General features: G+C 33.2%; 1 protein-coding gene across 1 annotated transcript in view; it reads left to right on the top strand.

Annotated features, from left to right (window-relative positions):
* LOC144445927 (otoferlin-like) overlaps positions 1-27,893 on the top strand; it is a 133,634-nt gene that overhangs the window by 56,932 nt on the left and 48,809 nt on the right. The window contains exons 6-23 of the mRNA XM_078135569.1: positions 1,985-2,103; positions 6,849-7,003; positions 7,578-7,709; positions 7,925-7,987; positions 8,441-8,525; positions 9,057-9,213; positions 12,843-13,029; positions 13,642-13,828; positions 14,343-14,560; positions 14,913-15,021; positions 19,131-19,399; positions 19,687-19,787; positions 21,167-21,199; positions 22,007-22,103; positions 23,791-23,934; positions 25,087-25,119; positions 27,345-27,470; positions 27,716-27,868. Of these exons, the coding sequence (XP_077991695.1) occupies positions 1,985-2,103; positions 6,849-7,003; positions 7,578-7,709; positions 7,925-7,987; positions 8,441-8,525; positions 9,057-9,213; positions 12,843-13,029; positions 13,642-13,828; positions 14,343-14,560; positions 14,913-15,021; positions 19,131-19,399; positions 19,687-19,787; positions 21,167-21,199; positions 22,007-22,103; positions 23,791-23,934; positions 25,087-25,119; positions 27,345-27,470; positions 27,716-27,868 (2,368 nt within the window). The remainder of the gene's footprint in view (positions 1-1,984; positions 2,104-6,848; positions 7,004-7,577; positions 7,710-7,924; positions 7,988-8,440; positions 8,526-9,056; positions 9,214-12,842; positions 13,030-13,641; positions 13,829-14,342; positions 14,561-14,912; positions 15,022-19,130; positions 19,400-19,686; positions 19,788-21,166; positions 21,200-22,006; positions 22,104-23,790; positions 23,935-25,086; positions 25,120-27,344; positions 27,471-27,715; positions 27,869-27,893) is intronic.

Below are 27,893 nucleotides of genomic sequence, written 5' to 3'. Positions count from 1 at the left end.
CGGAAAATTGTCTCCCCTAACATCGTTTGCGATGTAAATAACGGCTCTGTTCATGAAAAATTCTGTTTAATTTTGACTTTGATGGCATTTATGAATGAAAGGAGATGGCTGTGTGAACTCAATGTGACGAAAACATTACCGCGGCGTGGGTTCAAATCACAGGCTGCATATTTCCGTTGGTCGGTATATGCGTCGGCAAATAAAGCCATTTTGCCCATCCGATTTTGGCGCCGATGCTACTGACTTAAGGTCATTTTTGCCGATTTCTGGCATAAATTGAATAATAATTTTTTGTTGTTCTGCTAAATAATGAATTATATTTACAAAAACCAACTTTTCAGAAGGTATCAAGGTGACAACTTTAGATATTTTAAGACACTTTCATTGCCGGTGCGGCACCGTCTGTTGCGTCATAATCGGATTAGTGAGCCGTTAATTAATTTCGTTCAAATTTTTACGACTCAAAATGTCATTTTCTGCCAAATTTTCGCCAATTTTGACAATTTAACCAGTAAAGAGAAGTTTTGTAGGAACATAAATGTTGGTATTTTGAATTTTATTTGTAATATAAATATTTTGTTTATTTGTGATATGTCAATAAATAAACGACTTGTGTTAGTTTTATTCATATTTTATTACTTTAATTCATATTTCGGTTGTGTTTGTGGAATTTGAATGCATATATTTGCAAGTGTGATGTAGAGAATTTATTTTCCAATGAAATGATACCTCATTTTTTAAAAATGAGCAACTCTAAGTATTTTTATATCAATTTGATTACATAACACTCACTCTCACCTGGTGGTCAGTGAGGGGGGTGGTGGAGAACAAACATTCCCAGGGGGCAATTGGTGGTGAAAAGGTTAAAGGGCAGAGTGAAACCTGGGGATAAACTTTATTCTAGAGTATAGTGTTGTTTGTTCCATTCTACCCACTCTTTGACAATTTTAGAAAAGAAAGCACCATAGAGAGTGTATTTGATATTACATATCCATAAAACTTGAAAGCCAGTGAGAATCCTGGGGATCAACACAATTCCTAGAATATTGTTGTTGTCTGTTCTATTCTTCCTACTTCAGTGAGATTCATTTATTTGTATTACTGACAGCACATTTTACTTTACACATCCATAAAACATAAAAGGCAATTGGAAACCAGGGATCAACAATATTTCGAGACTATTGTATTGTGTGTTCTATTCCTCCCACTACAGTAAAATTCATTTATTTGTATTACTGGCAGCACACTTTACATTACACATCCATAAAACTTGAAAGGCAATGAGAAACCTGGGATCAACATGATTTCAAGAGTATTGTGTTGTCTGTACTATTTCCACCCACTGTGACAGATTTGTGTAATTGCATCATCACATACTCTGACAGTTTTAGAAAAGAAAGTTCCACCGAGAGTACTTTGTATATTTACATTATATGTAATACAACTTACAAGGTACATGTAGTAAGTTGACATTGTTTCTAAAGTCTGTTAGCTCTATTCCACACGTACATCTACTTCAGCAAAAATCATTTTGTTGACATCTCACCATTCTTTGACAGGTTTTTGTCAGTTTTATCGAGTTTCCAAGTGGACTGAAGTGTTGCCATCCAGCCTGTCTATCAAGAAATGTTGTTAAAATGAATAAATGAAGTGACCGTAATAAAATTTTATCACATAAAAATTCTAACAATTAAAATATCAAGGGTTAGCTTCACAATTGCTTGCCCCATAGATTGAAGTACAACTAACTGCTCATAATTGTGATGAACCTTATTGTAGGAACCCTTTATTCGATACAACAATTCATTGCGAGAGGAAGTACATGTCCCCTTGTTACCAACTTGTTTGCTTCCAACAGTGTTGTCATAAAATGAAACGAAATTAGCCCCCAAAATGCTCTAAGTATTACAGATAATTTACAGCTCGCTAGTTCATTGTTTAATTAATGACAAATTATCTCATTGATGAATTTAATCTTTTACAGTGTGAAAAGCATTAGTAAAGGCATGGTGGCTATGATGAAACTTGGGAAGAAGAGGCGACCCAAAGATGAAGACAGCCAAGCATTGATGGGAAGTAGACAAAGCCTTGCAGATGATCTAGGTAAGAGAAAACAAATCAAGTATTAAGGTTAAGGTTTAAATTAAAGGAAAGGTCCAGCCATTATTTCAGCAGAAAGTACACTTCTGTTGATTACTGCTATATACTGCTTGTATAATTTGTAGCACCCACATTACTTACTTAACTCTAAAATCTTGTTAAGAATCAATTTGAATTTCTGTTTGAATGCGTACAACTTGGCTCAAGCTTGGTATGATTTACTATGAGACGATAGAATGAGCTCTGTTGTTTAAGTATGAACACACCTAACAAAAATAATGAGATGGTGAATAATAGCCTCAGGTAAGTCAACCTTAAAAGTGACAAGTCAACCTTTCCTGCTCACTTTTACGCAACAGTTATTTAATGTGCCATAGATACCTTGTCAAGTAAAGTGAATCATTAACACAGAACTGTGCCATGTGGCATTCATGTACTCTTAACAACTTGAGTAGACATGTTCCTACATTGAACTGGATGTTGCCGTTAATTGCTTTTAAAGTGGCCATATGGATGAGGATTGGGTATTTATTTTTGATTTTTAATTTAAAACAATTTTATCATAGCCTCTTACTTGAAAAACCAATGTGAAACAACGTATGCCAAGCCTGTGTTTGTAGCTCAAAACATTGCAAAAACCTGATAACTGTGTAAAACGTTTGTGATTGTAAGTACAATGACAAACTTTTTTTAGTCATTTTTAGCATTTTGTAATGTATTGAGTTACAAACACAGACTTGGTCTATGTTATTTCACATTGGTTTCTTAAGTAGGACGCCATGATAAAATTGCTATATGAATTAAAAATCCAAAATAAATACCCAATCCACATCCATATGGCCACTTTAAAAGCAGTTATCGGCAACATCCAGTTCAATGTAGGAACATGTCTACTCAAGTTAAGTGTACACGTATGTCACATAGCACAGTTCTATATTAATGAAAGTTGTTCCTTGACCTTTTGAAACATACAAAGAAACTTGGGGTTCAGTTTTAATTTTTAAGGAAATCAACAATTGTTAATTTTTCCAAACCATTTTTAAAACCATTATGACTGAGGTGCATTCTACATTGAGGACATTGATAATAAAAGTACTTTGAAATGATTGTAATAAATACATTCATGTACAGGGATTGTCACACCTATTATCATATTAATACTTAAATCGTCTCATAGACTTTGTTCCTCGTTTATTATCACATCCAGTAGTCTAGCTGCTATACCTATATTCTGTTAACTTTAGAAGTGACCACAGGTCACATCATGCCAAAGGCTTGTGAGCTGCACACCAGAGGTACTGTTAATCTCAACTTTTGGTTGGCACCTTCTAAATGCTGATCAATGTCTCACTACAACACTATAAATCCAAGTACTACATCCCTAATCAGGAAGTGAAAAAGTTTGGTTCTTTTAAATTCATCACAAGTTATTTCATGTACAACCAGTCTAGTTCATTTCCTGCTGGTTTATTAGGTTCCTATGATTCATTTCATTCAAACTCTTAATTATAAATCTCAATTAATCATAACCTGATGACAGTCTACAGTATTAACAGCCTTCATGTGTGTGCTACGCAACTTTAATATATGTATTATAGCTAAAATGATGTAGGCTTGGTGTTTCACTCATGGGCCATTATGTTTTTGACACAGAGCTAGACAAATTTCAAATCTAGACTAACAATAACAGAGACACACACAATAAACTCAGCAGGATTCTTTGCCCACTCACATTGAACACTGATAATCATTGCTATTCTTTCACAGTGCAGTAGAAACAGGCATCCAATGAAAACATAACACATGGATGTGATGATTTTAATGGCTGCAATTGTTTACTTTCTAACTGATAATCAACATTTCAATTTGACTACTTCTACATCCCCACTGTGCACGACACCTATGTAGTTGTTTCTTTTGCATTAGACATTGTCTGAGGGTGTGTATTACATGTCATGTCACATGAGTGAAACACCAAGCCTACATCATTTTAACTGTAATAAGGCACTCTGAGTCTGGCCTGCATTTTGCTACTCATTGCTGTGAAAGGTTTTCATGAACATTTCAATTGTGGTTACCTGCAGTACAATTTTATTACCTTGACATGTCAGAAAATAGTGTGATCATTTGATTCAATGCAAAAAACTTTGAACTGCTTGTGCACCTTTTTAAAGCATTTTATTTCTTGGTCAACAACTTATCTGCTCTATGTGCTATAAATTGTGATTCTTCTTACTTGATTATTAAATTCCCATTTCTTGTACTGAAAGTTTTAATGGGAAGCCAAGTGAAATACCAGGCAAATGTACATAGAGTTTACCTATATCATCTTCATTAGCCACAATGCTAACTACTACTCAGTATGCAGATCAATGAACCTTTAAATTATATGTACATGTACAATGTCTAATTATTGGTATTTTAAGAATTTTCAGTAAATATTTTGTTGATTGTCAAATTGAAAATTTAAGTAATACTCCAGTTATAGCCAGTGCAGGTTTAATGCGACAATAAATTGATTAGGCCCCATAAAAACTAACCATGAGGTATTAAGCCTCATTTTACGGTTTCTTTGTGGTTATTCTACCAAAACCGGATATCCTTCCTTCAGTTGTCAACTTGAGCATGTTATGATCTAATCATTCATTATTATACAGGAAAACAGATATGTAGTCAATGATTGCCATGGCAACATATTAAATGCCCCAGGCAAGTATTCAAAATATTGACATTACAATCAATGAAGATTATAATATCAAAGTAAACACACATATCATATTAGTTATTAAGAATTTAACAGATACTGTCTGTCAAATTGATGTGTTTATTTTGGCACATGAAAAATTTGGCAGAATGATAATATTAATAGGATATGTAACAGTCGAGTTCACTTTAATTTGGTTGATAGTGCAAGGGGAAAGTTGACACTAGCTGCAAATTCAATATTTTCTGAAACTGAGATGTGATAACTACTCATGTGTACACCTTGAACAGTATTGAACCACCAGTGGATAAACGTTAACATACTTGTGTAGCTGTACATATAATAGAGTACAAAAATTCCAATCTAAAATTGATTTTTGGGTCCACACCCAAAAGCAGCTACCCAATGCAGTAATGATTTTGACCTATAATTACTATACTAATGGGTAAAATCAACATCCAATTAAAATAAACAAATGTTTAATTATTGGTATTTTAACAATTTTTAGTGAATAGATTGTTGGTTGTCTGATCAAAAAATAATACTCGAGTTAAAGCTAATGAAGGGCAGGGATGATAAAATATTCGTTCATGATCATATCCTATGCAAACTAATTTTCATGTTGAAAGTTTAAGGCCATATCGTTCAGGTGGACATCAAACACATTACTGTTTTGATCTCATTCCATAAGTTTTCATTATTTAGTGTCATGATTTACATCAAGGTTTTACACATCAGATTTCTCATTTAATGGTTAATTATAAACAAACAGAACATGCCACATCCTTGGTAGTCGGTGCCATAAATTTCAAACCCCAATTAGAAACTTATTTCCTGGTTGTTAATTGATTTTACTTGATTAATTTCATTTACTCACTGACAGCAGGTTGCGCCACTTTTGTAGTGGTGAAACTGAATACTTATCCAAATTTATGGCAGATAAGTTTAATTAATCATTGCAATATCGCTTATCAGATAAGATTGATTGAAGTTAGTCAAGGTTGTCGTATATATAAATTAGCTTTGTTATCACTCGTAAGTTATCTGTTGAGAAAACTGTAAACAGTGTGATTGTGACATGAAAATTTACATCCTAGAGTAAATCATGTGCCGTACATTCACATTACAGGAGATTTTGTCTTAGCTTGTAAATGCTATTAAACGATGTATTAAGCAAGATCAGTGAGACTAATCCACAGGGTTTTCTGTTGAAATAGACACAATAAAGTTAACACTTTAACATCCCATACACAGTGCCTACTCTGTATTTTGTTACATGTGTATTTATTTTTGTTATCAATAACAAAATAGGGAGCAGAACACTGTGTACAGGGATGTTTGTGTGTTAAATCTTATCTTTATTGTGTCCATCTCAACATGAAACCTTGTGATCAGTATCACCGATCTTGATACATTGTTTAATCACATTTGCACACTAAGACAAAATCCCCTTTAAGGGTTTTACTAAGTCATACAAAGTTAGAACAGAAGTAACTAACTTTTTTGTAATGTAATTTTACTGTTTAAAGATACACCATGCAATCTTAATTAACTGAATAACTTGTATACATCATTACATGTTCTGGTCACGTTTGGTTCTGTGACACTCACTTGATGTCCATGTTTGTTATATGTGGATGATAATATTCTGTTAGAATTTCATGGTCCTTTTCCACATACTATTCTGTTAACTACACATTCTTACAAAGTCTTGTATTGATGTCCATGACTAAAGTGGTAACCCTCATTTCAATAGCTAGATCACCGTCATGTGACACTTCTTTTGTAAATGCTATGGAATATACTTTAGTTTTACTTAGAAGTTGACTGCTTTGCTCCTATCTAATTTTAGCTGATTTTAGGAAGGTGTGCATGGCAAGTTTGGCAAATATTTTTCACTGGGATTTTATTTTTAGTGGAAAAACGTGAAAATTGGGAAAATAAAGTTCAAGTGAAAATTTCAGGCATGCAAAGCGTAGATGTTGGTGGAGGGTCAATGTGCAAAGTTAGTAACTGGAATATATTTTGTGCCATTATATTTTAGGACATCTTGGACCCCATGGTAACGGTGACTACTTAAGACATGATGATGAAGGTGATGCAGTGTCTGTTGAAGAGTTTGATTCACCAAGAATGTCGAAAATGTATAATGCCAAACCACCACTTGAACAGGCTTCACTACGACCGCAAGACTTCCAAGTAAGTACATGTAGACAGAGATAATAATCATTAGCTCATTGTTAGATATTTGTTATACTTGGTTCTACATTTCTGCCATTTTTTTTTGTTTCATGAATCTGATATGATAGAATGTCCTTTTTTTAAAAGTGAAGCTGTATTTATGGAAAAGTTTCATGTGCATAATGGGACATAAATAAAGTTAGGTACAGAAACAATGATCAAAGCGATTAAAGTTTAAAGTTTATTTATTTTCTAAAGCGCCTTTTCTATTTATTAATATTCAAAAGCACTGTACATAAAATAGATTTAAAAGCAAGGTAAAACAATATAATAAAGCTATTAAAAATAACAAATTGTTTACAATAATTACAAAAAGGCTAAAATGACTACTTAGTAAAAGACACGTGGTAATACATCAATACAGTTTATAATATTGTTTAAACAGATGTAATTTAAGTTCACCTTTAAAAAGTTCAACGTCAGTGAAGGACAATTCAGTTGAAACTGAACCAATGTTAAAAACTTGTAAAATATATATGAACTAAATCTGTGCATTTCTTAATTAAATGGCTGTTTGTATTTCACTTTGCAGGTGAGCGTGACTGTGATTGAAGCTCGGCAACTGGCTGGTTTGAATATTGACCCATTGGTGTGTGTCTCTGTTGGTGATACCAAGAAATATACCAGTGTCAAACAATCTACAAACTGCCCATACTTCAATGAGGTAAGATAAATTTTGTCTTCTTTATACTGTGAAAGACAAACCTGTGCCTCAATAGTTTTAATAGTAAGTTCATTAATAATAATGTATTTGATAATATTCCTTCTAAATGATGACTGAGGTGTGAAACTAGTTTGAAATACACTCGCTTACTTCTATTAAAGTCACTCCTGTCCAAATGTTCATTTCTCATGAATGTATCGTTTGTTCTTTTTCAGTACTTTGTTTTTGACTTTCATGTTGCACCAGCAATGTTGTTTGACAAAATTATCAAACTTCAGGTAAGTATATGGTGTATTTCTTTGATAGATTTGTTATGGTCAAATCAATTAAATATTTTATTTCATGAATACGACAAACTCTAAACTTTATAAATAATTTGCTTTTGAATCACGTATTTGAAGTATAATTCTGAACATATGATGAAACAAATACAACATATCACAAAACTTCCAGGCACCTATAACCCCTTATTAGGCTCACATGCCCATAAGGTCACATACTGAATAGTGGGTCAATCTGTTGACAAAAGACTGAAATGTGCAGTCGAAAATGTCAGGTAAAATTTTCAAGTTGTGTTTGGAACAAAAGTTAAATTGAATGCTATATCACAAAAGTATTGTGAAGAAATGCATGTTATGCAGTGAACAGTCCAGTCTATGTATATTGAATAAGGACAACATATTTTTAATAAATGATACCCAATTTTTTATTTATTTTTTGTTAATTGGCAGGCATTACATTCTCGTAACGTATTAAGAGCAGGCACAGTTATTGGTCAGTTTAAATTTGACGTTGGCACTGTCTACCAAGCCCAAGGTAAGATCTGTATAAAATGCAAAAGACTGACAATAAAGGTGATATTTTAGTGTGTGTACATTGTACATGTAAATTGTAATGGGTAAAATTGACTTTTGGATGTCCCATACTTTAGACATAAAGTGACATTTGATGTATAGAATTTGATAAAGTTACTTTTAGTGAGTTTGTAAAACACATGTCAAAATTGATAAAAACAGAGTTTTCTTGTCAGTTAAATAGCATATTATAAAGTGATAGGGGAATGCCACATTTTGATTTGTCACAAAATAGTGTTGTACTCCACCGGGGCTCAAATTTAATGTCATTCTACGCTTAGCAGTTAGAGTTTATAGCCAAGTGAATGTTTCAGTTACAAATTTCTGGGTTTCCATTGGTCTAACAATTTACCACCTATATGATAAATTTAGAAGTCTAGACATGGTGTTTAGTGGTCAATGTGCTGTGGACTACTGTTTATTGCGAGTCCTGGTGCATCAACTTGACTTTCATAGAGGACACCCTTGTATACATTTTGAACTTTCATCTCAGACCACACGTTCTACCACAAATGGGCCATTTTAACTGACCCTGAAGACATGAACGGAGGCTGCAAAGGCTACTTAAAAGTTGATATAGCAGTTGTTGGCAAAGGAGATGGATTGAAAGTCCCACCTAAGACAAGTGAAGATGAGGATGACATCGAATCGTAAGTGGGCATAGCTTGGCATTGTGACTGTTATTGTCAATAAGCATTTGAGTTCTTAAAACTGCTTATTTGGTTTACATTATTTTTCTGTAGGGCAATCAATGTTCAAGGGAGAAGGGGTGGTGAATACCTTTATTTAACAATTTTGCATGATATTGATAATATTTTCCATAATTGTAAAATCACACTTTTGTTTTAGGTATAGCTTGACATGTCCAAATTTCATTTGCGTAGTTTAATGTTGCCAAAACATAATATACTTTGCCGTTATTGCTTATTGAGTCAACATCGAAAATCACAAGAGAGTAGCTGCAATTTGTACAAGTGTAAAATATATACATTAGTGTGCTAGTAGTAGGTTAGTACATGTAGTTCTTTAGATATACTTGACAGGAAGTTTTTTTTCTATATGTATCTTGTAGATTAAAGCCATGGTAACTGTGAGGTGTAGAATAGCAATTGCAATTCTATCATATATATCTGTTTAGTGTAGTTGGCCTTTTCTGGTTCCATAATGCAGTTTGCATTTTACTTTTTTCCAACTCTACAATAAATTGAATATTCATCAACACTTATATATGATATGAAAAATACTGCTACTCACAGTCAGAAAATAATTTTCCCAGATTTCTGTCGACATCTCCTCAACATCATTAGGGATGTACTTCTGTGGGCTTATGTTGTATGTCTTACCAGAGAGATGAGATGTCAGTAAAAAATTTAATTTTTGTCAGTAGTTTTCTGACTTTATGAAAAGCAGTATTTGATGTCTAAAACTGATGATTAAACATGAACCCAGAGTCCAGAAACATCCATACTTATGTTGACATTAAAGTTTCTGACTTCAGGCTGAAGGAACAACAATGTCAAAATGTTGGAATATATATGAAATTATTAAAATAAGTTCACTATTTACATGTAGATAATAAGAGTGGGATCAGAAAGGGTTATTAAAGTAACCAATTACCACTTTTGTCTGGTTACCAAGTGGCTAATGAATTTGAAACTATGTATGGGAAACTGAATTGTTCATGACAGGATGGATGAACAGGCATATATAAAGATTATACTCTCTCCCAGTCAAGGTCTACCCCTCTCATCCATGAAATTAATTAGTGAAATCACCTACCAATAGGTACTCAGGGAAACGTCTTACAAATGCAACTGCATTTTGGAACTTTGAAAATGGGCACTTAGTTTTTTTGTGTAGTATATATGAAATCACAGCAATTGATATATTTACCCATAATTCACAAATTAATCTAATATGGCCGACTTCAACTGAATGCCGGCACTGGCTTGCATGCTTCGTCAAGTGTTTGTGTAATGAACATTGCAATTGGTTGCCTCCATATTTTTCAATTCTCAATTTTTTGATATCAATTGACAACTAACATTTGGCTCATTTTTTGAGCTTTGGAGTCAATTTTTTCTTGTACTCCGACTTTTTAGCACAGCACAGTCTTGCTGATGGTTAAGTGGGCTCTTTACTGTTGTTTGTATGTTTTTTTTTCTGTCTTCTATATTGAACAGTTGCCCTGGTCCAAGGTACCTGTTGTCTTCCTTGTACTTTCTCTAACCTTTCAACTCTAACCTTTCAACTTTTGCATGAATTAAGACTTGCATGAAAGCACTTGCCAATAGTAAACTGTTCACATTCATTTCAAAAATATACCTTTTTTTCCATCTTGACTATGCTGCATGTATATCTCACAAGAAATTCATACTGTCTGTAATTTTATAAAATTACTCTAATAAGAATTATTTTGTCCCATAAACATCATCCAACTATAGAACATTCAAGATCTATTATTCATCCAAACACACTCAAAATATTTTTTAACATGTATATTCAAGAATTTTTGAAATATATGTACTTTCATTTTACATATTTTGACATACATTTGTTTGTAGATATTAGTAAATGTTACATATTTTTCACAGTATTTTATTAATAACAAATATTTCCAGCCCATGAAAAAAATGTATGTTTCTTATTACGTATTTATAGTGGGTATGTTGGAGTTTAAGACTTTTGAAAAAAATGCTTATGACAATAAAAATAAGTCCTTAATAATCTGGAAATTAGTTATCACAAGATAGATTATGATCTTTATGGGTCTCCTACTAAATTTTGAAATATTTGATCAAAATATAAATACAATACAAGATGAAGACTAAAACTACCCCCTGATATTTATAAATTTTACAGTACATTTGTCCATAGCTTGCAAGCCTTCATTAGCTAATAATCATATACTCTTGTTCTTGAATTATTATTTACTTGCAGCTACAAATATCTGCAGTCTAATTTAAACTCTAAATCAAAGACATGTTTTAAAAATTTGTATTGTGAATATCCCAAGGCATGTAGTAAATTTAAAAATGAGACATGTTTTTGAAATTCAATTAAGAAAGATCACTTAAATTTTTCTATATTTATATTGCTTTTAACCTTTGACGTACGCTATGATCAGTGCTGGTAATATGCCATGCAAAATTCAGTAACGGTAGTGGCATCTCACTGGATAATTAATCTCTCTAGATAAATTCCCTTGGCAGAGCACAGGTCATTTGGTCAGGTTAGGTTAAGGGTTTCTTGCAATATCACAGTTTCAAGTTGTCAACTCATCTCAGTTAAATCATACTCTCATAAGAAAGGAGTTAATCTATAGATAAAGTCCCTTGGCAGAGTGCAGGTCATTTGGTCAGGTCAAGATTGGGATTCTTACAATATCAGAGTTTCGAGTTGTCAACTCATGTATCTGTTAAATCCAATTTTCATCGAATACCGTTAATATTTAGATACATGCAAGGTCCCTCGGCAAAGCACAGGTCATTTGGTCAGGTCAGGTTGAGGGTTTCTTACAAGGGATTCTCAGAATATTATACTTTCAACTTGCCCACCTGTCTGTCAGTTAGATCAGCTTCTAATAAGACACTTCTTATCTTTAGGTCTGGGGCATCCCATTAGCAGATTAGAGGCCAATATATGTAGGCTGGTTTAGGTCAAAGGATCCTCAGAATATCAGTTTCAATATGTCAACTCTTCTATCAGTAACACTATACATTTTCTATGGAAACAATTATTGTTATATCCCAGTAGGATACAATTAAAAAAGATTGGATTTATTCTGAGGTCTAGTTTACTTCCCAAGTCAATTGCACTTGGTAACAAACAAGATATGCTATAATAGCAGACATGGCAATGGAAGTAGAATTGCCAACCAGATTTGCCCCAGCCTCAAAAGGCTTTTTGAAGGATTGTATTCCAATGTAACTGAAGATTAGAATGTAAATTTTAGACAACCATTTGCTTAACCTATACACTTTATTTGAGTACTTAAAAGTAAGACCAATTATATATAAACCATTCTCATGGGACTGCCAACAGATTACATTAAATTTATTGCAACAGGCAAAATGCAAGAAAAATCATCTCAAATTAATATACACATTGTAGATTTTTGCTTGTAACTTATTTATTGTAGATCATTATACTACATTAGGTAGGTTTATATATTAATAACAATATTTATTACTATCTTTTTGATTTTCCAGTATATATGTAAGCTGGTCACATGATAAGCAATTAAACCTGACATATTTTAATTTCATTTTACCTTCAGCAACTTACTTCTACCTGATGGTATCCCTGCTGAAAGGCAGATGGGACAGTTTATTGTGAAAGTGTACAAAGCTGAAGGTTTGCCAATCATGAACTCAGGCATGCTTGCTAATGTGAAGAAAGTCTTCACAGGTGAAATTAAAGATTTAGTTGATCCCTATGTACAAGTATCTTTTGCTGGACAAAAGGTGAGATATTATAATTGCCATTTACAGATGTATGCATATTAATTTAAAACCATGTGCTGAATAGCTTTGTAAGACATGTCTTTGTGATTTACCATTTTGATTGAAAAAAGGTATGTAGTAAAAATTAATAGACCTCATCTTTGGTCAATATGTCAGGCTTCCATTACATGTTGCCTTGACATTTAAAATCAATCACAATAGAGAATATGTGTGTGGATTGCCAGAAAGTTTATGACAAAGGTTTGAATCAACTACTACCAAAAAAGAAGTTTATGACCTCGTTCAGTTTCACCTGTACAAGATTTTATTTCAGTCAATGCAAGAATTTGAACAAAATTGAATAAAAAATTAAATATTGTTCTCTGGGACTTTCTTATATACAAAAAAACCTTCCAGAAATGGTGCAAGTTGACCAACTTTGAAAACTTCTGGAAATCCCTGTAAATATAAGTTACTTTGTGAGTGCTTGAACCAGTATAATTTATTAGCTGTGTATCAACCATACACTTATGGCAACTATGAGCTGATGCCTTTGAACTTGACTGTTGTCTAGCAATTTACTTTCTAAAGCGCTCATTCACAAAACGTTGATTGATGTTGTTTATTTATTAGTCTCGTACCACGGTAAAGAAGCATCAATACTATCCATGCTGGAATGAACAGATAGTGTTCACTGAGATGTTTCCACCTCTGTGTAGAAGAATGAAGATAGAACTACGAGATAAAGACAGTGTCATTGATGATATCATTGGCACACATTTCATTGATTTGAGTCGAATCTCAAATGAGGGTGAATGTGGTAAGTTGAAAAACAAATTTTTTTTCAGTGTAATTCTAGGTTTGGCCATGAATTTTGTATTTTTCATAATGTAGTTTTGTGCCAAATAAACTACACGACACGTCACTACACCACACTACACCACACGTGCATACTATGATTATGTTTTTAAAATATGTACATGTAGTAAGTGTTCTCTGGTTTTTCACTGTTTTCCTCCATCATAGGAGTGTCTGTAGTTTGCATTTTCAGTTGGAAGTACTGAAACCATGATATTCTCACTACAAGCAGATTCTGCAGTTTTGTTCTAAGAGACTAAAGTTCTATCAAAATGTAATGTATATTACACAGTGTATTATATGGTTACAAAGACATTGAAGACATCAATTTGTGTTTTTCTTTTTTTGTCTTTTTAAAGAAATTTTAAGGTTACATGACAGTGATGTTGACTCATAATATTGCATTGTATATAGCTGCATAAAACTATGTTCATAACCAAAGTCAAAGTTGAAAGAGATTTTCTTTAAAATCACAGGTTTTCTGCCAACATTTGGACCCAGTTGGATCAATTTGTATGGTTCATTGAGAGAGTACAGTGCATTGAATGAACACAAACAGTTGAATGAGGGTCTGGGTGAGGGGTGCATGTATCGAGGTAGACTTCTAGTAGCAGTGAAGACGGAGGTGTCAGATAAGACACTGGAGTCTGGAAGTATTGGTGTTGAAGTAGAACCAGCACTGCCAATATCAGAAGTAAGTAGTTCAATGATAATGATTAATAATAATGAAAATTTTGGTCCAAATACATTGTTAATAAGGAAATTTGTTGACCGGATGCCACTTAGCCTTGTCTTTTAGTGCCCTGAGCGTTAAAGCAAGAGAAAACAAAGTCAGTGAATTATAACTTGAAATGGACTGTAAGACTAACAGTTCACTTGGAACAATGTCATGCATCTTAGAAATGCTTTTTATGTGACTATTATCAGTTACAAATATTGTCGTGAAATCGACACGGTGCCCTCACTGTGTTGATTTCACGACAATATGTTCCTTTAGGTAAATGCCATCAGTAGTACCTAACTCTTAATGTTCTTCCAACTTACAGAATGCAGCAGGAAGGAAAGAAGAATTCTTCTTATTTGCATGTGTTCTTGATGCTGATATGATTGACAAGAAAACTGCAGACAAACCTGTCAGTTTTGAACTCAGTATAGGTAAGTCATGCACAGAATACACACAGTTAAATTGTCTCTGGTAAGATAAGAACAACTTTCGTGAACTCGTCACATGCCACTTATGATCAAATGAGTTGTTCTCAGTAACATCTGATAACAAAATATATTATAATGTTTGCACTGATGACAACAGACTGAAAGAATTGTCGTGGTTGGCACTCCTCTCAAACATGAGCTAAAAACATTTGTACTGAGTGATTAAAGGGGTGATCACAACAACAAATCGTTCAGTGCAGATCACCATTATGGAAGGGAGAGTTAGTGTAACTTTTTCTTCCAAACATTGACTTCCTATTAGCCAATTACTCATTTGCATCATTGTTGATGTTTTCTTCTTTCATGTATATCTCCTTCCAATGGAGAAAACATTTCCATTCCCATACCAACAAGTTCTGCCTCCCTTTCTTTTACATTGGCACTAATTTTGTTTGTGTGTTAAATATGTCTGAAACATACCTGACAATATGTGACTACATTGTAATTTACTCCCCTGATGCAAAATATTCCCCAAAACCAACAAAGCAAAAAAATCCAAACAAACAAGATCATCTTTTTTGGTGGCACTTGACCAGTACAAAGCAATTGGTGCACTAGATTATACAGTAAGGGTTAAGGTACAAAGATTAACTAATAAGGAAACATGGAAAAGTCAAAGCTGATGTTGATGAGGATTGTGATTTCTGTATACACTTATACATTGTACAATTTAAGAATCAGCCCTGTAAATATATTTTGTTATACTCTCTATGTTGAGATGTACATCTCTACATATACTTGGCAGCACTGAAATTCAGTCATAATTAATCTTTCACCACTCTGTACAATATCATATTCAGCTATAGAATTGGAAGGAAATTCTGACAAACCTTCATGTTAGTGATTTTTTCACAATTTAGGAACAAACTATGATAATTTCAATTATATAATTTATGTGTATTAATTGTTTAAGATGACATACCTCCATACAAAATTAACTTTGCACTTGTGTTTCGAACACCAGGTTTTTACTAACATTAGTTTATTGGGTCTAACAAATTAAAGTTGGGTTGAAGCAAGTTTAACTTAATTACAAGAAAGTGGGTTATTAACTTGAATAATTTCCCTTGTTGGGTTGGTATTAGGGAATGGTATTTGACAAAATTACCAGCCTCATTACATGGTGTGCTCCAGTGTTGGTGAAATGTACTCGCTATGTACAATGAATGATGTAAATGAACTTTGAATTAATGTCACCACATTGTTAGGTTTTCAGGAACATTAGAAAGGCATGTTTGTGGCCAGAACTGCCTTTGATATGTCGAGTAATTCCGTAGATATGACAAAATTTGAACAAAACGTATTAAAAATATGTGCATAAGGCCTGTTTGTGAGTTTTAGAATGATTGTCCCACATGTGTACATCAGAAAATTATACAAAATAATGAAATTTATGAAACTAAGTAAGAGATAGTATATAGTGTACAGAAATGGACAGTAGTTATGCACTTAAGTCCAGTGCAGGTTTTGCATCAAGTTGTGCATGGGTTGGTTTTTGATTATTCTCCTGCTTGAGGGTGCAATGTCCCTGCATCATTAACATTGTGGGATGCAATGAAAACAAGTTGAAAAAGATGGTTGTATTTATCAAATGAATTACTAAAAAAATACTTTCAACTAACTGCAAGTCATTTTTACAAACAACTACATGTTGTAATTTTGAATATCAAGCAATGTGAATGCATTAGTATATGAAGGCCATGCATGTACTAGCTGTCATTGTCACAACTGGATTGGGTTGCCATATCTCAAGTTTTATGCATGGGTATTTGGCTCTTGGATATTTGAAACTTAATGTAGAACTATTTATTAACCGATCCACTCTAGTATTGGATGCCTGAGACCAGACAATTGTTGCATGTTATACTGTATGTCTTGTTTACTTTACTATTGTTTGTTGCATCTGTTCTTGCCTGTATTATTTTCAGTTCTCTGTATTGTATGTATTGGATGCTGCTGTGTATCACTTATTTTTTTCTAGGATATCCAGTCACATTTATCAGTTCTCCATGATCTCACTCTTTAGGTCAAGAAGGTATTTATGTTGTGTTTCCCTCTTTATTTTATGTTATTTTTTTTTTAATTTTTGAATTGTCTAAACAGAATTTTTGTTATCTCTGTTTAAAGTCAACCAACTTCAATTTATGTTGTATACATGTGCATATGTAGGTGCTTTTGTTTATGATAAAAAAAGACGAATTCAATTATATTTTTTTCATGTCTTCAAAAACATTGCACTCATGCCACTTTCACTCTCTACAACCCTATAAAAACTTCTAATTCTAACCTCTACTTGTGTTTTCTGGGACTCTTTCATTAAACGTAATTAATTATTATATCACCAGATGGCTGTGTTTGCAATTTGGTGAACACTTTTAGCCATTTATTACATGGCCAACTTCTTTCCAGTGCCCTTTCATGCCCTTATATCACACTTTCAACATGTAATGCAGCTTATCAAATACTAACTGTAGACTGTAAGATACGTTGTGTCACTCTATGAAAGGGGACAGTTGACTGATGTGATGTGTGAAGATGCTCCATCACAGCCTACCTTACAGATTAATACTACTGCACCTAACATCATTATCCTTGCAGCTCAAATATTGATTTGCCTGCCTTAGATTGGGGCGGCTGGATCCTTTGCTGTGCCACTTGACTGATTGTGGTCCACAAAACCATATTTGGGACATAAATGTTTCATCATACACCATATCAAGAGGATGTACACAATTATATCTTGCCTTATAGTAGTATTAATGTTAATGCAGTGTTTGCATCATTGTACAGTTGCTGCGTTAAGCAAAATTATTACTAATAAATTGACAGCTGTATGACCCAGAGGATCAGCATTTTTGAGTATGCACCTGTTTTGAGTGCCATTCAGTAAATTACTGTACAGATATAAAGACATCCTGTGATTCCTGGTGTATGAGACAACTCTTTACAACTTCCCCTGTCATTTATATCTATCCTGTCCAGATGGTATTAAGAAGGTTTTATGAAAGATACTTAGCATCTTGCTTAAGTTAAAATATTTCTGCTCTCATAGAACTTTATAACATCTGAGTTTTCATGTAAAGGATCTTTAGAAAGCATTCCATATAAATAATCCCTCTCTTGCAGGTGTGTGGTAATTTAATGGGAACTGACAACTAACTGTTCATATACTTTCATTGCCATCCTAACCCACATTGTATTTATTTAATGTCACATTTTTTTCTCAAGATTGAAGTTGTACCAAGTGATGTCTATGATATGGAATTTTGTTTCATAAAAAAATGAATGATACATTTTCTTTATATATGTGTAAACCATAGAGTAATAATAGTTTGTTTCAAAAATCAACAACAGTTTGATGTCTTGAGCTTAGTCTTAATTAGTTTTGATCATATTTTTGGAATATGTACTTACTTCCAGAAACGTTTACATTACATGTAATAAATTGCACACACATTTGATATTTAACTAGATAGAATAGTACAGGAGATAATCAAGTTTAGAAAGGAAAATCCTGCCCATCGAATTCGGAAATGACAGGACCCTTTAGCCAGAAATAAAATTCATGCATGAAGAAAATTTAAGGAGTTGTAAAAAGATACTGTTTTGGGTTTGCATGTTTAATTTGGTACAGTACAATTGCAGACATATGCATGATATGACATAGAAAACATACAATTTAATTAGTGTACCGTCCTGTTTAAATCTGAACACTTTCAAGAACAAACTGAAGAGATATTTGTTCAAACATTGTCGAGCATTTGGTTTGAATTGACCACTTTTGCACAATTGAACAGAACAATGATCTTTGGAGTCTGGCACAATAGTACTTTTTGATTGATTGATTGATTGATTGATTGATTGGTTGATTGGTTGATTGATTAATCAATTGTTTAATAATTGTCTAGCATATCCTTATTCACATTGTTAATCTAGGCTTGTTTCCATGAATGCAAAGGATTAAGAAACAACTTACTCAGAAAAGGTTTCTAAGTTGTTAGAAAGTGTTTTGTTTTTTCAAAATTGTAAATAGTAAAACCTTCTACCAACAGGCAACCAAGGAAACAACATGGACGGTACCAACATACACACCATACCAAAGTCATTTGATTCAAGTGACAGTGAAGAAGAAGAACCACAGGTAGTGAAACCCAAGTATGATTCAACAACAGAACCAATCAAACCTGTAACCAATGACAAATATTACTATCATATGCCATACAGTGAGAAGAAACCATGTGTGTATGTCCAATTTCCATGGGAGGACCACAGACGGAGACTGTACAATCAGAACATTCTGTACAAGATTGCTGATAAATTGGTAAGGATGAAAATGAGTTTGTAAGAAATATTATGAACTAAAACGTAGCATTTTAAACAAATTTTGAGTGATACATGTGCACTGAATACTGCGTTAACTCTTTGGGGAAAATAAAATAGTGTCAGTTTCCTTGAAAAAGATTGTGAATCTCAAAATTTTTGTTATTATTTCAATGCGGTCACAATCAAGGTTTCATATGGTACTGTTTACAACTTTGACATTTAGGGAAATTGATCCCTTAGGCACAGAATATATCATGAGTTGATATGATTGTTTTGTTCTTGCAGGAAGAGGGTATGAAACAAGTCAATGAAATGATAGCTAAAGAGAGACCTCATCCTGAGAAGAAATTCAAGCAAGTTATGGAAGACTTAAGTCAGTCCTGCAGGTGAAGTCTTCTAATATTTACTTCCTGTAAAATAGAGAGATTTAGCATTGTTATTGTTATAACTACATAATGGCAAAGAGGTTATAGGCACTGTACTCAATAACTTCATAGAAAAGGTATAAAAGAGAGAACTATTAATTGCAATGTTAAAGTGTTATTGAAACTTTGAAGTACAGTTGTATGAACTACGGTACCTTGCATTTATCATTGACAAAAAACGTAAAAGTTCTTTCTGTCTTCTTGGAAACATTATTTGGTGAGATAAATTGTCTGTGGTCCAAAGGTTGATAAAAAGGTGATGTTGTGGGATTAACCCTTCAATCGTCAAGTCCTCACACTTTTGAAGGTGTGTTTGGGGGGATGCATATGATAAAGCTATAATTAATGTTATATTGGTTTATGTCACTGAGACAAGTCACTTTCATCTGATCCAGATAAAGTAGAGTACTTAAACATGTTTCAATTTAAAATGTTATTACTCAGAAACAGATGCTTTGTCATTGTAACAGTTTAGTGAATAATGCTAAATCTCTCTAGTCTCAAATTTAATTTTCATTACTAAATACTCATAGCATCATTAAGGTGCATAGTATCGTGTAAATGCTACAAGATGTAATTTATAAAGGCATAGCTTCTTTTAGAAATTTCATACTGCAAATAATTTCAACTTTCATTGCTGAAAAATATTCGATAAATGCTTTTAATATTAAAATATTTTGTTCATCAGCATTTCTTACAGCATGAAGTTTGGCCAAATATTAAAAGAATATGATGTGAAAGATAAATCATTCCTTTTTTGCAGCCAGGCTTGATTGTTTCAAGGTATTGGTGTATACAATGAAATGGACTTACTTAATTGAATTGATTATGAGAAGTGCCATTGCAATGAAGTCTCCACTTTTTGAAAGTTTACACAACTGCAAAATAAATTGTTCTTGTAATCCTAACAATTGATTGGATCTTATAATACTGATAGATGCCTTAGATAAGGAATTAGAAATGAACAATTGAATCTCGCCATACTGCCCAGAAGGGTAGTTATTTATCTTTGATAACCAATCGACAATGAGCAATTCGAACTTAGCATCCTGCCCAGTCAAATGGTTACATACCTTACATAAGGAATGGGAATGGATTGCAGTGTTCCCAACTAAAGATTGGATTGCACCACACTGCTTGGAAGGGTGCTTTAATAGATGCCTTACAATACGGAATGGGAATGGCCATGGATAAGTGACTGTCAAAAATTTCCACTCACTTTGTGCATGATACTGCAGCTATGTTCTCTATACTAACGCACTCACAACACTTGGCTATGGGACTGTCCTGTTTTGTCTTTACCTCACTCTCCTACTTTAACTATCATTTCCAACTGACAGCTTGGATCAATGGCAGACACTACTCGACAGCAGGTTTGTGTACTAGTATCACCTCCAGTGTCTATCTCACCTTAGCATTTTGTGACCGTATCACTCAAACTTTCTCTCGGTCAGACCCTTTCTTTCTGCCCGCAGCCTGTTTCAAGTTCATTAAATATAATCTGGTGCATGGATGTTAAGGATGTCTATGTGTGTGGCATTCAGGCAGTCAAGATGCTGATTTTCTGCCTTGCAAGTGCTAGAACTAATCCTATATTTTCTTTACGCAGTAAAGTTTCTAGACCAAGTTTACAATGTTTAGTTATATTTTGAATCATTGCAAAGCTTGGTGCAAAATTTTCTTTATCCTGACAATATTATTGCAAACTGTACACAATGGGTTCTAATTTAAGTCAAAAGCGATAAAGCCAGCCTCAGAATATTAACAACAAATTTCAGTTCCGAGTATGCTTTCATTTTTATGCATAAAGGGCAGACGATCACCATCTTGGTTTGATAAGAAACATCCATAATCATGCATTCATTTTATCCTGTGTTTACATCCATAATCTGATATTGTTTTTTTTTAATTCAGTATTTGTATCATTGCTTATCATGCGACTGTTATGTTATGTTCATGTACCATGTATTTGTCATATTGTTATGATATCAGCATGTCGTTACAGTACTTGGTTCTATTAGTGCATATTTAATCAATATTATCTCATTAACATAATTTATTCATCCATGCCTTGCAATCCAGGAACACATCTTGAGGGCCAGTAATGTTGACAAGCATAGTTCTTGATACAAATGTATGTTGTCTGATGTAGAAGTGGGTCTTTTTTCTATCTGTTACAGTAATGTCAGCAAGCTGTCTAAAGGAACAGGAGGCACCTCAAATGCTGGTAAAACTAAATTGGACAAGGAAAGGCACAAGCTGATCTTAAGGGAGATGGTGAGATTCAGATTAATGCAATTTATTTCTATGCAAGCAATCGTCCTTACTTCAAAGATAGCCAATCTTGATCCTCCTCCCAAGGAGGATTATATAAATGGTTGCATTTCAAAATCCTTTAGATTTTAAGATTAAGGTGATATTTAAACAATGATTGAAACTGATCAATTTTCAGTTAATCACCCAGACTTTCCCAATATAGATATGTGCCTCCATCTAATCCAATTTGACCCTTCACTGACAACATTTAAAGAATGATTTATCTGATAAATTTTCAATGAATCACCTTAATTTTCTTAAATTAGGTATGTGCCCAGGGCTCTTGTATGTACCCTCATCTAAGCCAATTTAACACATTACTGATGCACAGAAATTTCTAGTAACTGACAATAAATACACATATGTAGATGTTCCCATATTCCTAACTATGTCATTACTGACAGGAAACCCCAGTTTTTAATTATCAAAAAGATCTGCAACAAAAAGTTTGTCTAATATTTGAGGACACACTAAAATGAATATGATTCTGTATTATACTAACTAGTTTTGTAGAATATGTTTAATTTTGTATGACTGTGTGAATCTATAGTAGTTGGTGTTGCCATCCTTCTCATTCCATTTCAGTAGAGAATTGAACTTCATATATTGATGTACATTTACATACAAATCACATTTTATATAACTCGTACATTTATCATAACCCATTTCAAGTTTTCCCTTCCCACTATACAAATACATGTGTTTGGGTAAGTATGAAAGCCACACAATCATATACTGAACATGTACGTACGTTAACACTGTACAATTACATTCAACTTGTCCAGATATGTTTTATCCTCAGCAAACTGGTCTCATAATAATGTTAGCCCTGTTGTTTATGTAACACATTAATCACATTGAACTTGCCCAGATGTGTCTATAATCACATTATTTTATAAACTTGCTCATATGTCTTTACTACATATCACATACAGTGTGTATTTCAACAAACTGGTAAACAAACTACATGTAGTGTCATAATGTTGCCATAAAGAGAACAGTTATGGTTTAAGACAATGCATGTTACCTATTGAAGTATGTGATGTGTTACAATGATAATGTATATTACTGATAGCACCTATATCTATCTAACGTGTTTAGGAAATGTAAAATGTACAGATGGGGTGTGTGATTAGTTTGATTGTAAACCTATACACACCAAGCTACTTACCTACATGTACTCCCAAAGATATTGCAAGTCAAAATACTGTACCAGAAACTGACAAAGTCAATGGTGTTGATCAATTAAACTAATCAGTTATACTTGTATAAAGTATTGATTTTCATACACAAAAAAGTCATAAAATGGTATAATATATTTACTGTTTTTTTTCAATTCTGAAAAAAAAATGCAATAAAGACTAAAAGAATACTAAAGTGAAGAACTTTTCTGGAAGATGGTTAATAAGTACCTATTTTTTATTGTGGAACAAATGGTTTCATTGTTTTATATTCCACCAGCAGTAAATGAGTACAAATCTGATACTTTTGCACCTTGGCAGACTTTTCCAAGATTTGTTTATTTCTCAGCATTAATTCACATGATTTAGGGCAATTCTGCTTTTGATAACTTTATTTTCTCTACTGTGGTGTAACGGTAATTAAGGTAAATAATGAAGATTACTCACCTCACTTGTACACCTTTTAGGAAATCATGGTTGACACTGTTGATGAAATCTTATACGGTTCTAAAAACAAGCAATCTGGAACCAGTGATGACAACCAAGGGAAAGGACAGAAAAAGAAATTTCGTGGTCTACGCAAAAATAAAAATACACTCACAATACCTGAGGTAGCATACCACACAAAGTTTATGGCTTTATTTTACTGCTGTGCACTGTTTTCTCTTATTTTTTTCAATTTTTTAAATCTAATTATTTCATTATTAATTATTAATCTTTTTTTTATTTGGGAAAATCTTCTGAGATGGTGTCATTTTAATACTATTCTCAGGCAGAAACAAGTGAACTACAAATATTCATAGGACAGTACAATATAGTTACTTTGGAACGGTAAATTGGAAATGAATGCGACGTTTTGATCCGTCTTCTATAGACCTTGATCACGCAATGATTTAATTATTCAGCGTTAATGTTTATCTCAGAACTGGCAGAATAATATGTCCATAAAATGATGGTACTTGATATACTTGGTATCGACATGGAACCATGAACAATATATTCTCCATTACAAATATTCATATTTAAGTAACTTTTAAATACCTTCTTTTCAAAAACCATTGTGCCCACTCAGAGGTATCGATATAACACATAAAAAAAAGTAGTTATAAATAAATATTAAAGGTATAAACAAAATGCCTGACAGACATACAAAAGGTCATGGAGAGAACTAAATGAAATTATTATGATGTATAAGAAATATAATGAAATGGTCACCAAAAACTTGTTTCTGCCTGGTTTTATTTTACTGCTTTAACAGTTTGAGTTTTTAATTGACTTTTCCCTCTAATCTTTTCACTGTTGATAGCTTTGTTTTTCTCTCATTAATTATGATACAGATATTAACATGATTCTCTAACTTGTGTGGTTGTTAGAATTAAAGTTTGCTTTGTAGAATTCCATTAATCTGTAAAAGAATTTAAGAAACTAAAGTTTAAAAATGCTTGTATGATAAATACTCGCACTAAAAGATAAGCTGAATTTAAGACTGGTGTGCTTTTACTCTTTAGTAACATGAATGGTGATTGGTTCTTTTATTCAGGTTTGCACAGCTTGCATTAACACTTCTGATTGGTCTTTGCAACTTCTCACTTTTCTAAGCCAATGGAATAATAACTTGACTAATCCTATCTGCTTGTATTTGCATTTGTGGTTGGTTTTCCTTTGGAATTTCAAAATCTGGTTGGATGCTATGAAAACTTTTCTACACTTCAAAGTTTAACCCTTATCCTTCATTTTATTGCATTACAAATTGGACTTTCTAGCCACCACAGGAGCCACTGTCCTTTGATCCTGATGTGAGTGGAAGAAAAGAGAGTTACACTTGACTACATATTTGCACCATGTTTACAAATTGTGTACTATTTGATACAAAAAAAAATGTATTGTTTGACATGACATCCATTGTATGTTCCTGTAACTGTTGTAAATGTTATTCTAAATCTCCAACTCCACATGTTAAAACATACCAAAATAATCATTCCCTCCATTTTTGGTTATCAATGGACTCAAAATATCAATAGCTCAACTAATGAAACTTTAAGATGTAAATTTTCTAACATTGTGAGTTGCAAAAATCAATGGCTAAGTCTAAAATGACTTTCTGTAGCACATACAGTATATTTTTGATTAACTTTACAAAGAATTATTTACACGTTACAATAACGTCTACTATTTACATTCAGTCAATAACACTTATAGAAGTTTTAAACTTTCTGACACTACATTTGTACTTCCTGAATCGGCTTAATAGTACCATCAGATTGTGGAGATCTCTGTTTATATTCATTCCTTTCCTTAGAAATTAACGTACTAGTATGATGATGTCTATCAAGAGAGTTATGAAATTTCTTCACGTGTAACCAGATAAAGTAAATTCATTGACTGAAATTTACAAACGTTTTTGATATGCATATACACACAAAATAAGAAGCCTTTGAGTTGTCAAATTTATCATATTTCCCTGTAAGAGTGACAAGAAGTCACCATTAAATATGAAAAAAGTGTTTATTTTGCGTATTCACACATACAAAACAACAGCTTACATTTCTTGGCGGTGTCTAAATATATGAGGGACTGCCGTACTGAACAGGGTTAATGGTGGAAAAGTGTAGTCATATATGCATGAGCATGTGCAGGGGGTGATTCTGATAAAGACTATGAAACCCACCCTTGTTATCAACCACTTCGTTCTCAGTATCAGTCTTGACTTCAGCATGTTGAACACATAATGTGAATGTTTTGACAATGTGCCTAATAAAACACAGCAAACGACTGTATACTAACAACAATGCATACTTATATTCAACTGTTACAACAACAACTACTACTAGTGAGGCTTTCATGAATCCAAGGAGGTAAGCTTGAGCCACCCCATATATATGACACACATGGTATACACCTCTGTGTGTGTATGGACAGAGAACGATCCATTGTTAATGCTGTAGGGAAACAAGGTTCCTTTTTTTTAGTACACTTTGTCCAAAGGTATAATCTGATCTTGCAATCAGACAGCCTTTAAAGAATCTCTGTCATGGTAGTGGCACAATCCCCTCCTAAAAAAATATTGAAAATAAAATAAATGTCCTGAACAACTATACATTGTACAAAGTCTTGCTATTCCACAAGTTCTGGACAATTGTGTATAGATCTACAGAATGTAATGATGAGTGCTTTATAGGAAAGAAGCTCACAAAACCTTAAAAACTCTTGGTGTTCATGTGAAAGCCAGCTAGTATTTTGTATAGGATCTTGTAATGTGCAAGTTAGTATAATTACGTTGCCTATCTAACAACTGACTTCACTTCTTTTCTGATCTAGACAACAGTACTTTTGCATCCCTTTTTAGATCTACAATCCGGAGTGTGTTTGGGGCAGGTTCAATACAATGCAACCTGGCATGGAATATATAACATGCATGCATGCAAACTGAAAACACATAGCACACTTGACATTGACAGCAACATTTCTATGCACACATCAAAACTTAAGTCTTGTACACATATTTTCCTGTTCATGTTTCATGCTACTCCATTCTGTCATGTTGTGGTTACCTGTTTTTCATGCTTGACTCTATCCTTTTTCATTGTCTGTGCCAAAGTATGGACGTGTGACTGAGTGCAACGAGGCTATGGGCAGGACTTTGCTGGTTCCAATGCCTTCTTCTCTATATTATACAATATGTAAACCTTTTGATAAACAGATATTAAGAAATATAGTAAACATGAATGTTAATGTTATTATTGTTGTTTTGTATTCTAATTTCAGATTTCTTTTATTTCCTTTTTATTATATAATAGTTTATTTTAGCCTTTTCTATTAAATACATGTTGAATTTGATCGAAACTATGTATATCGCCACAAAGACCAGAACTACTGTTATTTTTTTCGGGGGGGGGGGGGGGTAGCTAAAGATATCTCTTAGAATCATTATTGTAGAAGCAGCAAAGTTAAGCCATGTGTTATTACTGAAGTTTATATAATGATAAATTCATAAATAACACTGAAAATATTCCTCCTTTAGGACCACATGGCTAGACAAGCCAGGGCAATGAAAGCAGGGCGAAGTATGGTCACAGCTAATAATCTGAAAGAAAAGATGAAAGCTGGGTTTGGTTTTCTCAAGAAATTACAACATCTTGCACAAGAGGTAAGGTCATTAATCATGTCGATAAGTGTCAGGATCATTTTGAATATTATAGTATTTCTAGTTGTTTGACATGTTGCCTGTAAAATTATATAGGTTTCATGCAGGATAAGGACATCTTTTTTGAGGTGATAGACAACTCTGTGCTATGTATGTATGTACAATGTCATGCTCTTGAAAGATTTGAGAGAAACATGTTCAGAAGGTAAGATTTCCAAGACAAACTATGATCATATTTTTTTTTCCAGCCACAACATAATTTACCAGATGCATACATATGGATGATGAGTGGAAGTAAACGAGTTGCATACTATCGAATACCAGCCAGAAAGTTACTGTATTCCATTGTTGAAGAGGAAAGAGGAACTCATTGTGGTAAAGTCCAGACATTGTTCCTTAGGGTAAGTACATTATGCTTTTTTTATA

This window comes from Glandiceps talaboti, chromosome 14 (genome assembly GCF_964340395.1).
Source record: "Glandiceps talaboti chromosome 14, keGlaTala1.1, whole genome shotgun sequence".
Lineage (NCBI taxonomy): Eukaryota > Metazoa > Hemichordata > Enteropneusta > Spengelidae > Glandiceps > Glandiceps talaboti.
Note: the sequence above shows the minus strand (reverse complement) of the source record. Positions and strands in the feature narration are given on the sequence as shown.